The sequence below is a fragment of the Lottia gigantea genome (genome assembly GCF_000327385.1).
Source record: "Lottia gigantea unplaced genomic scaffold LOTGIsca_191, whole genome shotgun sequence".
Taxonomy (NCBI): domain Eukaryota; kingdom Metazoa; phylum Mollusca; class Gastropoda; family Lottiidae; genus Lottia; species Lottia gigantea.
In genome coordinates, this window is record NW_008708362.1 from 70,290 (window position 1) to 83,073 (window position 12,784).

General features: G+C 35.8%; 1 protein-coding gene across 1 annotated transcript; it reads right to left on the reverse strand.

The window, feature by feature from the left end:
- Nucleotides 1–2,622: 2,622 nt before the first annotated feature.
- On the reverse strand, nucleotides 2,623–9,414 carry LOTGIDRAFT_143023 (hypothetical protein; the record flags this gene model as incomplete). Its single annotated transcript, XM_009052917.1, has 13 exons — nucleotides 2,623–2,970; nucleotides 3,180–3,330; nucleotides 3,622–3,868; nucleotides 4,038–4,238; nucleotides 4,526–4,736; nucleotides 5,086–5,239; nucleotides 5,494–5,602; nucleotides 5,722–5,801; nucleotides 6,146–6,300; nucleotides 6,972–7,065; nucleotides 7,668–8,298; nucleotides 8,335–8,701; nucleotides 9,109–9,414. The coding sequence occupies 13 exons, from the start codon at nucleotides 9,412–9,414 to the stop codon at nucleotides 2,623–2,625; spliced, it is 3,054 nt and encodes a 1,017-aa protein (XP_009051165.1).
- Between the last annotated feature and the right edge of the window lie 3,370 nt (nucleotides 9,415–12,784).

Consider the following 12,784-nt stretch of genomic DNA (forward strand, 5'->3'; position numbering starts at 1 on the left):
ACTCAGTTTTCGGCCGCTCTTAAGAAAAGGTACTTTTTTTTAAGGGGGGGGGGGGGGGGGGGGCAAGATTTGATTTAGCCCATTACTACATAATGCAATATACATATAAATAAATACTATATAAAATGCTATAATGTCAACTGTTGAAATTAATATTTAGTCCAAATCAGAGTCGGGTGGTGGTGGAGGGTAATCCTGTATATTCTGGTGCCGCTGTCGAGGATGGCTACGGGGAGGGAATTCGTTGACTCTTGCTGATCGTCGACTAGCAATTGATGTGATGTGATCCTCTTCAGCCTCCAGATTGATGTGTTTCTGTTGTATTTCTTCTTCCATTTCACGTTTTTTATATTTTCTTGCAATTTCCATAAGAGCAGAAGTATTCGGAGAATCGATCGGATCAGGTATCTGGAGGAAGTTAGAACTCGTGGAAAGTTGTTCCTCTTGTCTTTTCAATTCTAACACTCGATCAACCAATCCTCCCATCATATATTCTCCAACCACGTTGTTACGAAGTTTTCCCCAATTTGATTGGGCTTTGGAAATAAGCTTTTGTTTTACGTCTGGTGAAGCTTGTGCCATTTTAACAATAGTGGCTAGCGATCTACTTTCGAATTTGTTGAACATTTTACGAAGACCGTTGCTCTGATCTTCTCCCGAAACTTCACTGACTTCGCCCGCTTTTAAATGGTCTATAACCTTCTGAAAATTTTTTTGAAATGCTTTCCCCAGTGTTTTGGGTGTTTGAAGACCTTTGCGTTTAGCTAACATAACCTTCTGCCATCGGTCTCGACCAGATTGTCTTTGATTCTTTGCATCACCACCTTCAGTAGTTACAGAAGCACCATCATCGTTAACTAAAGCTTGCATTTCACGGACTAGATCAATCGTTTCTTCAACAGTAACTGTGGATCGTTTATCTTTCTTCTTGGAAATCTTAGATCTAATATGAAGAGTGGTTATAGCGGCTATGTGTAGAAATGTTGAGAAGCGGTGAAACAACATAGCAATGAATTGTAGAGTTAGTATGACTCCAAAAACGATAGTAAAAGTCATGGAAATTGGCTCGACCTTTTCACCCTTGAAATTGGGATCTGAGCAGGGTATTTCAAATGACAGGTTTTCAGTTGATTGAGAAATGCTTTCCAAGGTATAAATAAGGATAATGAAAAGTGCATTTAGTAAGAGGAACGCCAGGCAGACCTTATTTCGTAGTTCAATCAGTTCGTTTTGTATCTTCTTCTTGTGATCGGCATCCTCTGTCAATGGATGTAAGTATTTACCAATCAAATCGTTCCAGAACTCCGACTCTTGTTCTGATACCCTCTGAATTTCCCCACCTCCTAGATCTTTATCCTGAATCCAGGTTGGATTATCAGCTTCACCATTGAAACGAATACCAAACCTCTCTTCTTGAAACACTGGATTAACTAAAATGTAAATAATAAAAACATGTGCAGCTTGAACAAGTTGGTACGAGAAAATCGATGTTATCAGGGCATGTATAGGCTTACAAATAGTTAATTGTCTATCGTACATTGCATGTGTGTAGTAAACGCAATATCTTCGAATACAAAATAAGTGTATTTCATATAAAATATTTTCAGCGTATCTATAATCAGATTTTGTACAAACCCTTTTCTCCCGTTCCCTCGAAGAGATCAGATACTTTGGAAAATGGTGCAGCAGAAGTAGGCGAAGTTGGATCCAAGGGGAGATCACTGACGTCTCTTACACTACTTGATGGTGCTTCCGTCATTTCAGTCATCTTTTCGTCTATTTCATCAAGTTTAGCAATGATGATCTAAAAATGAATAATGTATTAATGAAGTCAACATATACTAAAACAATTACAGCACGATTCTGTCTTAAATCTAAATATCATAAAATAGAGTGTTTCCGCTTCCTATAGGACAAATGAAGAGAGTCCCGAGCCCATGGATCGTTTATTTGCACATCCTGTAGAAGAAGCTATATCGGTTTATTGTTTATTGATGTTTTACATCATGACCTGCACATGTCGAAGAAGGCTGCGATCCCCTTTGGAAACCTTAGAGATCTGAGAATTAAAGGCATAAATTCGAACCAAATCTTGGAACACTTTGGTTGTGAGCCACGTCTAAGTTGCTGAGCCATCCACTTATCCAGCATACCCCGAGAATGATTATATGGATATCAGATATCAGTTTCTGAGAAATGTTCTCGTTTATCTACGTACCTTTTCTATTTGTTCTCGAGAATTATCTTCAGTTGGGCAGCAGGCACAGGTAAATAAGTTTCCACATCGAAATCCAAAATCTGAATCATTAGCATTATGAGTGTCTACCACTTTACCAAGTAGTTGCTGTAATCTGTTATTCTTTTGTGGTTGTGGCGTTCCCTATAATACACATTTATATACAGTTATTACTTGAAAATTATACTCGAAATCAATACAGAGAACACACAATAACTCGTTTATTTCAATTCATATTCAGTTATTATTGGTTTCCAATTTAACTGGATCTCAGCGGCTTACAATAGACTATTTAGTTTACAGATCTTGACCAATTAAAGATAAATATGCTGTCATTTAATAACCCAATATATATGTCAGCATAACATAAATCTATAATATGTACTTCAATGAAGTCCATAAATAATTCTTGTCAATACCTGTTTATTAGGCGGAGGAACTGCCTGCTTCACTTCGCGAGTTCCCCATGAGACGTTGTGAAGGTTGGCTAGAGAGTAGATTACCAGTAACATGGACATGGATGGAATGGTCAGGAAGTACAAAAATCCATGCAGAATACACGTAAACTCTTGTGGATGAAGGAAGGCGGAGACGACAAAAATTGATGACACTGTGGTTAGAAAGATGGTGGTCACTGAGCAGAATCCATATTCAGCAGCCTGTCGTACCAATCCCACAAGGACCAACATCATTAGCAGGCTATAGAATATAGACAGGATACCGGCGTAGGCCAACTGAAAGAAATTGTATTGTGCCTAATGTGTGTGTATATTATGTATGGTGAATAAATGTACTTACAGCAGGTGAGATGTTGAATTTCAGAGAAACCTCACTTCTTATGACAGACTATCATCATTCAAAGACAGGATATTATTTCCCACTGCAGTGACAGATCGTGTCCAGCTGGTAAAGGGTCAATACATGGATGCTAAGGAGAACATACCTGATACTTTGACGGTGCTTTCAAGCAAAGAAATACAAAAAATACCACAGGTACTAAATTAATAACCAAGGCTCCGTATAATGGTATATCTTTATAGGCAGTCCGTAATGCTCCTAGCACCAACAGAAAGATCGTTCCAGGGGTTATAATACTGAAACGTTAAACATTTTATAGTCATATACTCATATCAGATATCAGTTTGGTGGACACCAGCTCAACATAAACATGGTGCTGTCCGTGGATCTAGTACAGTGCATAAAGCAAGCAGTTCCTTTCTCTACGAAGACATCTTAGTGTCATTCAGGGCCATATTGAATGATTCAGGAATTATGCAGTTATACATGATATATGTCACCACATTTATTATGTAGGCTTTAGACATTATGATGCAGTAGTTTGGACGAGATTTTTGATTGATTTTTATTTTGAAGAGTAGACATACCTCGAAACCATGAGGCTAGCCTGATAAAACATATACAGCCATGATATGTCATCGTTATTCTTAGTTGTTGTGTTCCATGTTGTTAGAAGGTCTAGAATATTGGCCATTGTAGAAGGCGTCCAGCGTCTTCTTTGGTTGTAGAATTCATAGAAACCCTCTGGAGCGAATGTATAGGAATCAGAGGCTGCAGCATACTCCACCTTATATCCTTGTTGTAGTAATAATGTACACAGCCATCGGTCTTCGCCTAAAATGGCCATAAATCATGTATTTCAAGGTTGCACTCAAATGAACAAAATGTGGTAGTATAATGATTTAAAATGTATCTTATTAAACGATGGACCATACTTATGACGAAAGATAAATACTTATTTCCTCCTGACCTAATTAAAGCTATACGTTAATCAAATGAGTACCTTGATCATATTGCACATAATGCCTGGCTTCTGTTGGTGGTGTGGTGTATTTCTTCATAACGTTATCGTCCATAAGAGCCGACCCTCTAAATAAACTGAAACATCCTGGACTACACAGTACACAACCTAACATATGTTCAGTGGCCTTAGCTAGCCAATGACTTACAGCATATTCAAATTTCTGATACCATACCATAGGACCTGCAATAGTGATATACATTTACGTCAATGGACTTCGTGACGTTATAGAAGTAGCTATTAATAAGAAACACAAACATGGGTCTGCACTGAGCAACCAAAGGATGGTGAATAAACAACAACATTGCAGAAATCCTGCGATAATTATGAGTTTTATTACGTTCAAAACATGATGGCGTAGAGCATGTAAGAATAAACACAGAATTGGGTGAATATAACCTAAGTAAGGAGTTAGGACTTAAGTATTTTAGAAGCGTTTACAAATAAAACAAATAAAAATAAACGCTTACCAGAACCTATTGGGTGAATACGACCACAGGCTGCTCCTAAGTTAGGATTGGTCTTCATTCGGTCAACTAGAATCTGAACGGCCATTGGTTGAAAATCAACATCACCGTCAAGAGCCAAGAGAAATGTGTTTTCAGCTCGAACTTTTTTCCGCTTCATAGAAAGTTTTTGGTTGAGAAGTTGGAAACCAAGAAAGTAGTACATATACATCACCTGAAGTCCAGGAAAACAATGATGTAATAAAATATACTTCTTCTATGTTAAAATGACAAAGCTTTTGAAACCAAAATCGGAAAATTAGAAAAACATGAAATCGTTTAACACGTAGGAGTTTAAATTAAGCTATAGCATCAAAAATTTGATATCTGGACACATCCTCTCTTGTGAAATTTGGCAAAGGCAAGAATAAAAACAAATGTTTATACAACAATTGAATACATTTCCTCTGATCACTAGCACAATCTTTCTGTGTATACAGACTCTAGAGTTTCCAATACCGGAGAGACATATCATCTCAAAGCTCAATACAGATTTCTATTTCTGTTATTGTTCATAACATTACCTGACTCCATCTCTTACGATGTCTTATTTTAGCTTTATCTTTGATATGAGCAATGATCTTATTTCCACCGGGTAAATCCCATTCTAGACGACCACCATAGGGTGTTAAAATTCTTTTAGGAGGCTTTATTACCATAGATGCACCATGTACGTCGCTGAAAATAGATTCATGCTACAGATGTAGGGCTAACAACCAAAGAGTAAAACCAATGTAATTTTGTTTTCTAAAATGTGGAATTGAATCAAAGGGGCTCTTAATCACTATTTCGAAGAGAGACATATTATCTGAATTAAGCATAAAAAAACAGCATCATCATCATCATTGTCCCTAAATCTTACATTTGTCCTGATGACTGACATAATCGGTTGTTTCTCGTGTATATACTTTAAAATGAATTCAATAGATTACTTGGCTGCCTTTTGCATCGTTCTAACAAGTTGTTTCACAAAATCATTCACCATATAATCATAATCATCGTCAGAATGGGATTGAAAAGCATCATCAAAGAAAATATGACCTGAAAAAGACATATTTTGACCTTGAATACAACATTTTTGTTTTCTTTTCTTTTCATATTTCCCTGTGCATGTAAGATAGCTGTACCAGTAAAAAAAAAATAGAAAAAACGATCAATACCTTGAAATTCATAGTAATCAGGATCTGTTAAGTCAAAGAATTGTTGTGCAAGCTTCCTGGCCGACTGATCTGAATCCAACCTGAAACACGAAAGTATTTAATTTAATACATCCTCATGCCTATTTTGCTATCGAAACCATCTAATCTCTTTAATAAAGAAACCGCTACGTACCCACGCTATCCGAAATAAACGGTTTTTTTTTGTCCTATTTTATTTTATCTCATGATGATATTACTCAATGGTCAACGACAAAATTACCAGACCTTTAGAAGGTTGAAATCTCCTTTCGATTTGGAATTCTCAAGCCCACACAAGTCACGAACGCTTAAAGAAGTAATGGAACAATACAGTACCAATGTCCCCAATTTTCATCTGGGAGTTTACACCCACCATCAAAGAGAGAACGCATCCATGAAATCTTACCGAAAGATTGACTTGAGCATATTTATCATCTCTTGCTCGGTTTCGTGCCACATAGTAGCGCATATATAGATTAGTGGTATAGTATCTTTTTTCTTATCTGGAATGTCTTCCGAGTCATCAACAATCTGGTCACCAGAGAGCCACACGCCACTCACCTATAATTAATGTGCAAGTTGTACTATCCTCAGCAGAAAGTTATCAACCCCGCCGACAATAATTTTTATAAACTGAGATAGGCTTTCCGATTCCTCAAAACTATACCATCCTAGCGGGTTGCATCTAGTTCAAGTCAGAAACATCTACCTCCATTCCAGCCTTTGAGAGATATTTTGACAGTTATCGGCTTGAGTAGAGTCAAATAAAATAAGCCCTGATTAATTGGGATTTTCCTAGCATATTATTAAATTACCTTTACGATGACTCTAAATAAGTTTTAGTCATGTTAGTATCATGTGAGTCTGTGACCCTTGGTATTTTTGGTGCGCATGCAGTTTTGAACAGAGAGATCTTAGGAGATTTGTTCCGTTAAAAAATGACGTGAAATTCATAGTAAAGGGGGGTTGTGATGACATGACTGAACTATATCCATCGTTCCATCGTATCTGAGTTTGGCAGATCAGTTTCAAAATAGCTATCAGAGGCTGAAATACAGGCAGATGTTTCGGTCTAATTCAGTATGGGCTGCTACCACCTCTTAACATTTTACATTTAACTGTTAAGTAGTGTCTTTATAGGTGACTATTTGTTAAAATATTTTTCAGATATGTAGGTTCAGGTGAGATCGGACACTTGTACGAGTAGGTGCAAGGACATGTTAATCCCTCACCTTGTATTCTCTATTGTCTTCTTCGTCTCGCCTTCTATTTAATAATATAGACTGTTCTACCAGAGCGCCACAAAACAATGGCTTTACAAATAATCTAAATAAAAATATACAGGGGTAGCATTCAAAATACTTATTATTAATTGAGCAGTTTGATGTTTCGCTTTATAACGGCTTGATATTATTAGTTGAAAGCTTCCGAATAAGAAAGAGACAAGTTTCTCTGCAATTTGGCGTTTATTTCACTTAAAGCAGTATAGTAGTTTTCTTAAACCTACCAAAAAGCGTAACGAACTTAAAAACCTTACGTAATGTTTTCAAGTTATTTTGGCGTCAAAACTTTCAGATATGTTAAGGACGCGTTTTTATATATTTTGGCGTGTGACCTACAAAAACAGCAGAATGCCCCCTTAACGAAAAGATTGAAATCATAAAGACCAAAGTCCTGTTAATGAAAACTGGGGGAGTTTGCAATTTGCACTATGCTCCAAAAGAGGGGTCAATATCATGTGGGTTCAAGTGCTTCAACTCCAATCTGAACTTCATTTTAGTGCATCATACATATACCAAGAAATTATATTATAAAAAACTGTAGATGCCAGAGGGATAAGTGTGAAATTCCACCAAAGGGGCGGACGGACATGGGTCCCGATAGTATGCGTCAACGTATAGAGACATGAACGTATCCAAAACACTTACGTTTCTGTTCTGGCTAAACGTTCCGATCGAGGTGTAAACGTATGTCCTACAATGTAAAGCATCGTTATATATCCAAGGAGGCCGATGGGTATCCACCATTTTAAAGTGAAATGTAACAGAAAATCACTTATAGCTGAGTCACCTATATGTACCCATGGAAGTGTACATCCAAAGAAGCGAGTGATCTCCTCAGGAAACGTGTATGTAGATATAATAATTGCCACACATAAAGGTCCTGATAACATCACTGGTACAGTAAAGCATGGAACTTGCGCCATGATCTTACAGGCTGATTTTCCAGTTTTATAGCAAATAACACTTGACAATATGTTCAGGCATGCCACGAGTAATGGAAGCATATTATGGCAGCTTTCCGTCACTGGAACACCAATAATCGGTGGTCTCGAATCTCGGAGTTCAATATTTGTAAATACAGAACAGTCTTTTGCATATTGACGTTTGGTAAAGAAGAACGTTTCAAGACACTCGACGTGCTCGTATGAGAAACACAGAGCTGGTAGTCCTATTGTTAGAAAAATTTTCCATGCTGATGTTATAAAAGTTGTTCTTATCTTGCATTCCTCCAAGGAATCTTTGACACTAGACATACATCCATTCAGCTGTGTGTCATCTTTTGCATTGGTTGTCTCAGCATCTTTCCTATTACTCTCTTTAGATGTTGTCACAAAGTTGTCCCACCATGATATGGATATAAGAAACAAAGAAATTGGAAGTAGTATTGTAACGTAGATGTTATGGTTATAGTAGCTGTTGTAGGTCCATGTAGCAATACATCCAAGATGCAATGTAACCATTACGGTGTCCACAAAGCGTCTTACATAGGTTTTTGTTTTTAAATCGTTTTTTACCGGCTTTGAACCAGATGACACACTGGGAAGAAAGATTTTCAGTAATCCAGGAATAGATGCAACGTTCCACGTTAGCATACAGCCGATCAAGGGATCAAAGCTTGGTAATACATAAAAGATAAAAGTACATAGACCAATGGAATGGAGAGTTTCTGTAACCATTGACTAAAAATAAAAATGTCATGATAATGTTTGAATGAAGGCTCGTCTTAAGGAATATCAAAATATAATAACAAGACATTAGATTTTAATTGATACACTGATGAACAAAATAGGCGATATTCGATCGCGAAGGTTATTATGCACAATGGTCTCCACTGCACATCGGATGATCTTTTTTGAGTATAATTATGTACTGTTCAAAATCGGTCAGAAATATTCAGCCTTAACATTTGCTGATGATCATGTGATCGACCATCGTATCCCGGGTTTTGACATGGTCTGAGTAAGTATGACAAACTGTGGCGTGTTTTGGACACAAGTGATCGACATGGTTAATTCATTTGTTGAATTGTACACCCTGTGTGAAATGTTATTCATCTATCCCAGTAAAGATTACTATAACTACTCACCACTAGAAATGGTATACATCGAATAGATCCAGTCTTTTTAAAGATCATTTTCCACAGCGAATGGAGAAATGTAAATAGATATTGAGCACATAAAATAAGAATCAAAGACCAGATCCATTTAATATCAATGGTCGGCGTAATGCTTTTCTTCAACTGATAAATATGAGTTGTATTTTCCACAAATTGATCCTGGTGAGAGAACCCAAACCCTGTACCCGGGTTGATGTAGAATGTAATAAATATAAAAGACAACTTGGATAATGTAGATGTACCAAGCACCAACAAGAAAAAGGTTGTGCATAGCATAATCTTCACAGCTACGTTGACCTTTCTCCATTTTCTTCTTTCAGAATGGGTTCCTTGAACACCGTATGATTCCGAGAACACATCCCAGATGAACTTTCTGCAAGAAAACAAACAATTATTTTAGATTGTACTTTAAAACTAAGTGATTATCTTACTCGCCAAGGTAGAATGTGCTGGCTGGGTAGAAATAGTGGTAGTTTGGTAATATGAGTAAGACCAAGCCATATTGTATAGCAGGAATGAATCGTTATAGCTTTATGATGACATTGTCATTGTCATTTTGTATTTGTAGACTTTGGGGTGTGGTTTTAGGCAGGGTATGCTTACTCTATGATAACTTGATGCCACTTTTCATCATTAAATACTTCCTCGGGGATTCTGCTGTTTACTTTTTTCTTATAATGTAACAATTATTGTGATCAAAAGCTTCCCTTGACTATTGAAATTGGAGAATTTTAATTACGTTCCTTGAACTATTGAAATTAATATATATGTGCTTTAATCAGTTACGTCCCTTTAACTTTTTATACGGCCACATTATAATGTGGTCGTATATTTTTGTCAACCCTGTCTGTCCACGACAGAGAGATTGTTTCTTGATGGATTTTGACAAAACTTGATGTGAAATTTTGTAATCACCTACGGTCGAACCCAATTGAATTCAGACAAATAAAAAAAATACTTGATATGAGTTCGTGTTCTGCTCTAAAAAACGCGTTCAAATTTTTATTGAAAATGTGTTGTGGACACGATAGAGAGCTGGTTTCTTGATTGATTTTGATAAAATTTGGTGTCAGTGTTTGAAATTGAAATTGTCAATTAAAAATCAGACAAATTTAAATTATATGAGTTATTGCCCTTGTTCTTGAAAACTTGTTCAATTTCAACATGTGAAATGTTTAGAAAGCACAATTCTTGAGAGATTTATGTGAAATGTGGTGAAATTGTTATTCTGAATGGTGTACCCTATAGATATTAAAATAAACTTAAAAAGCATTTAATATGAGTTATTGCTCTTCTTCTCGAAATCACATTAAAGGCACAATTCTTAGATTTTAGAGAAATTTGGTCGAATCACCCAAACCTTATTGAAAAGCAGAAAATCGAAAATTATTTAATATCAGTTATTGCGCTTGATCTTAAAATGTTTTCAATCTTTAGCTCGTAAAACTCCAGAAGACAAAACTCAGGAATGATTTAGACGAAACTTGTTGAAATATAAAAATAAATCTTTGAATTTTCTTGTGCAGTATGAAAATGCTACTCTCGAAATATTTGATTTATTGATAGCTCTTGTCAACCGCCCGAATGACTTTGCTGCCATAAGAATGGTGGGCGTATTACGATGGACCATTGCTATTTACAAATTCGTCGTCTTGTCGCTATTTCTTCAGTTGGTGCGTTCCTATTAGTAGTGTGTGTTGTGTATGTTGAGCAGCTATGACAGATGTGGCGCCAGACAGGGTATACTTACACTTCTAGACACATGATACCACTTTTCATTTTGAAATACTTACTCACATATGATTGATATACTTCCTCATGTGAAAAGGTCATTAGCTGCTACCAATATTTCGTCAAAATGTTGTTTCGGGTTTTGTTTGGGGTTCGGATCGTTAGTACTTGGTTTATTTTATCGTAAACACCTTGATACTATTATACACAAGTTTAAATCACGTCTTGTTGTCTGTAAGATTTTCAAGAATATCCCAATCGCTCAAATAATAACAAATTTGAAACAGTATGATCAATTGAGACTTTTGCTGTTATTATTCTTACCTTCTCTGTTTTTGTTTGGACACTTTTTGAGCAGATGGCTGTTCCGTTGTTATTTCGGTTGCTGATTGTGGTTTTTTGAGAACTCCACTTTTCCATATCGAAATCTTTGGTTTCTCAGAAGTTCGCATACTAGGAATTGTGGCGTCATCTTCAGCTACGGCATGATCATCAGAAGAGAAGGATTCATAATCAGCAACCATATAATCATCAACCACATAGGCTTCATCGGACAGATCTGAAAGAGAAGTTACAGAGTAAGTGATGCTAAGCAATCTAAGGTAATTATCGCAATTGGCTTCCAATTATTGAAATATCATGACATTCATAGCTGCTGTCATTTGCATTCCTATATATCCGATCTAACTTGGGCTTACAAAAGGTCACTTCGAGTGTCTTGGTAAGTTATTTGCACTATGAAACAGGGTCAGTATAACATTATAATTATTATTATTTATATTAATATATATCTATTCGTGCAAATTATAGCTTTTTATGACAAAAAGCTCTATCTTTACTTAGACTTAATCTTTAGTCAGATAAATACAAACTTTTGAGACAAACTTCAAATTTTACACACGTTTACGAAGAGGCAACATTTCTATATTTCATATTGCATTTATGAATACAATACATTAACAAGTTATTCTATACTATTGGAATATACGTTATGTTCCATTATTTGGAAATATTCACATCATCCTTTCAGAGAAAATAAAGTGAAATTATTTCGATCGGCGAGCTGTGTTTTACAAAAACTTACCATCTTCGTACCCATCATTATTATAACCCTCCATATTGCAGTGCAGCTATCTTTAACTACTGTTGTTTTATGATATTTGTTTTTTGTTTCTGAAAATTGATAAACATCATTGTTGATTTGCTTGCACATGTACATCAAATGTATTCTCTCTACTATAATGTTTTCGAGGGGAGGGGGAGAGAAAGCATTACACTAAGGGTTCAATTCTATACAGATTTATTATGTAACGAAAATAAATCAGAAAAATCATGTCACAAACAGGTAATGGGATAAAATGAAAACTTCACAACCATTAAATAGAAACATTATATAACATTAATAACTTACATGCTCAATTAACCCACACGTACTTACCTATTGAAATAATTGAATAAGCATAAATACAAATAAAGCTTACCCTAAATGTCAAGGTGAAATAAATTACCACCAAAGAGTTAAAAAGGAGATCTGTAATAAAATTATGTATAGGTGTAAGGTAATGATTGTGTATTAGAAATGTATTTAAAGAAAACAAACAACATTTAGAAGCGGGCAGAACATATAACAAATACAGAAGGAAATATATTATGGTATGACACACTTCTTTAAATAAATTAAATCAAAGATTGCAGAAATGTCCGACCCACTTGAAACTATTCCATAATTCACAAAAGCCGACACCTTTCTAAGCACTGAAATTTAACATACCTGTAAAATGTAAATTATCTCAAAATTCCAAAAATAATGCATTGAAAATATGTCTACTGACATATGAATAATAGTAAACTATGAATAATATACAGATACAAGATGAGAGAACAATCCGTACAAAACCCTGAGATAGAATGACTA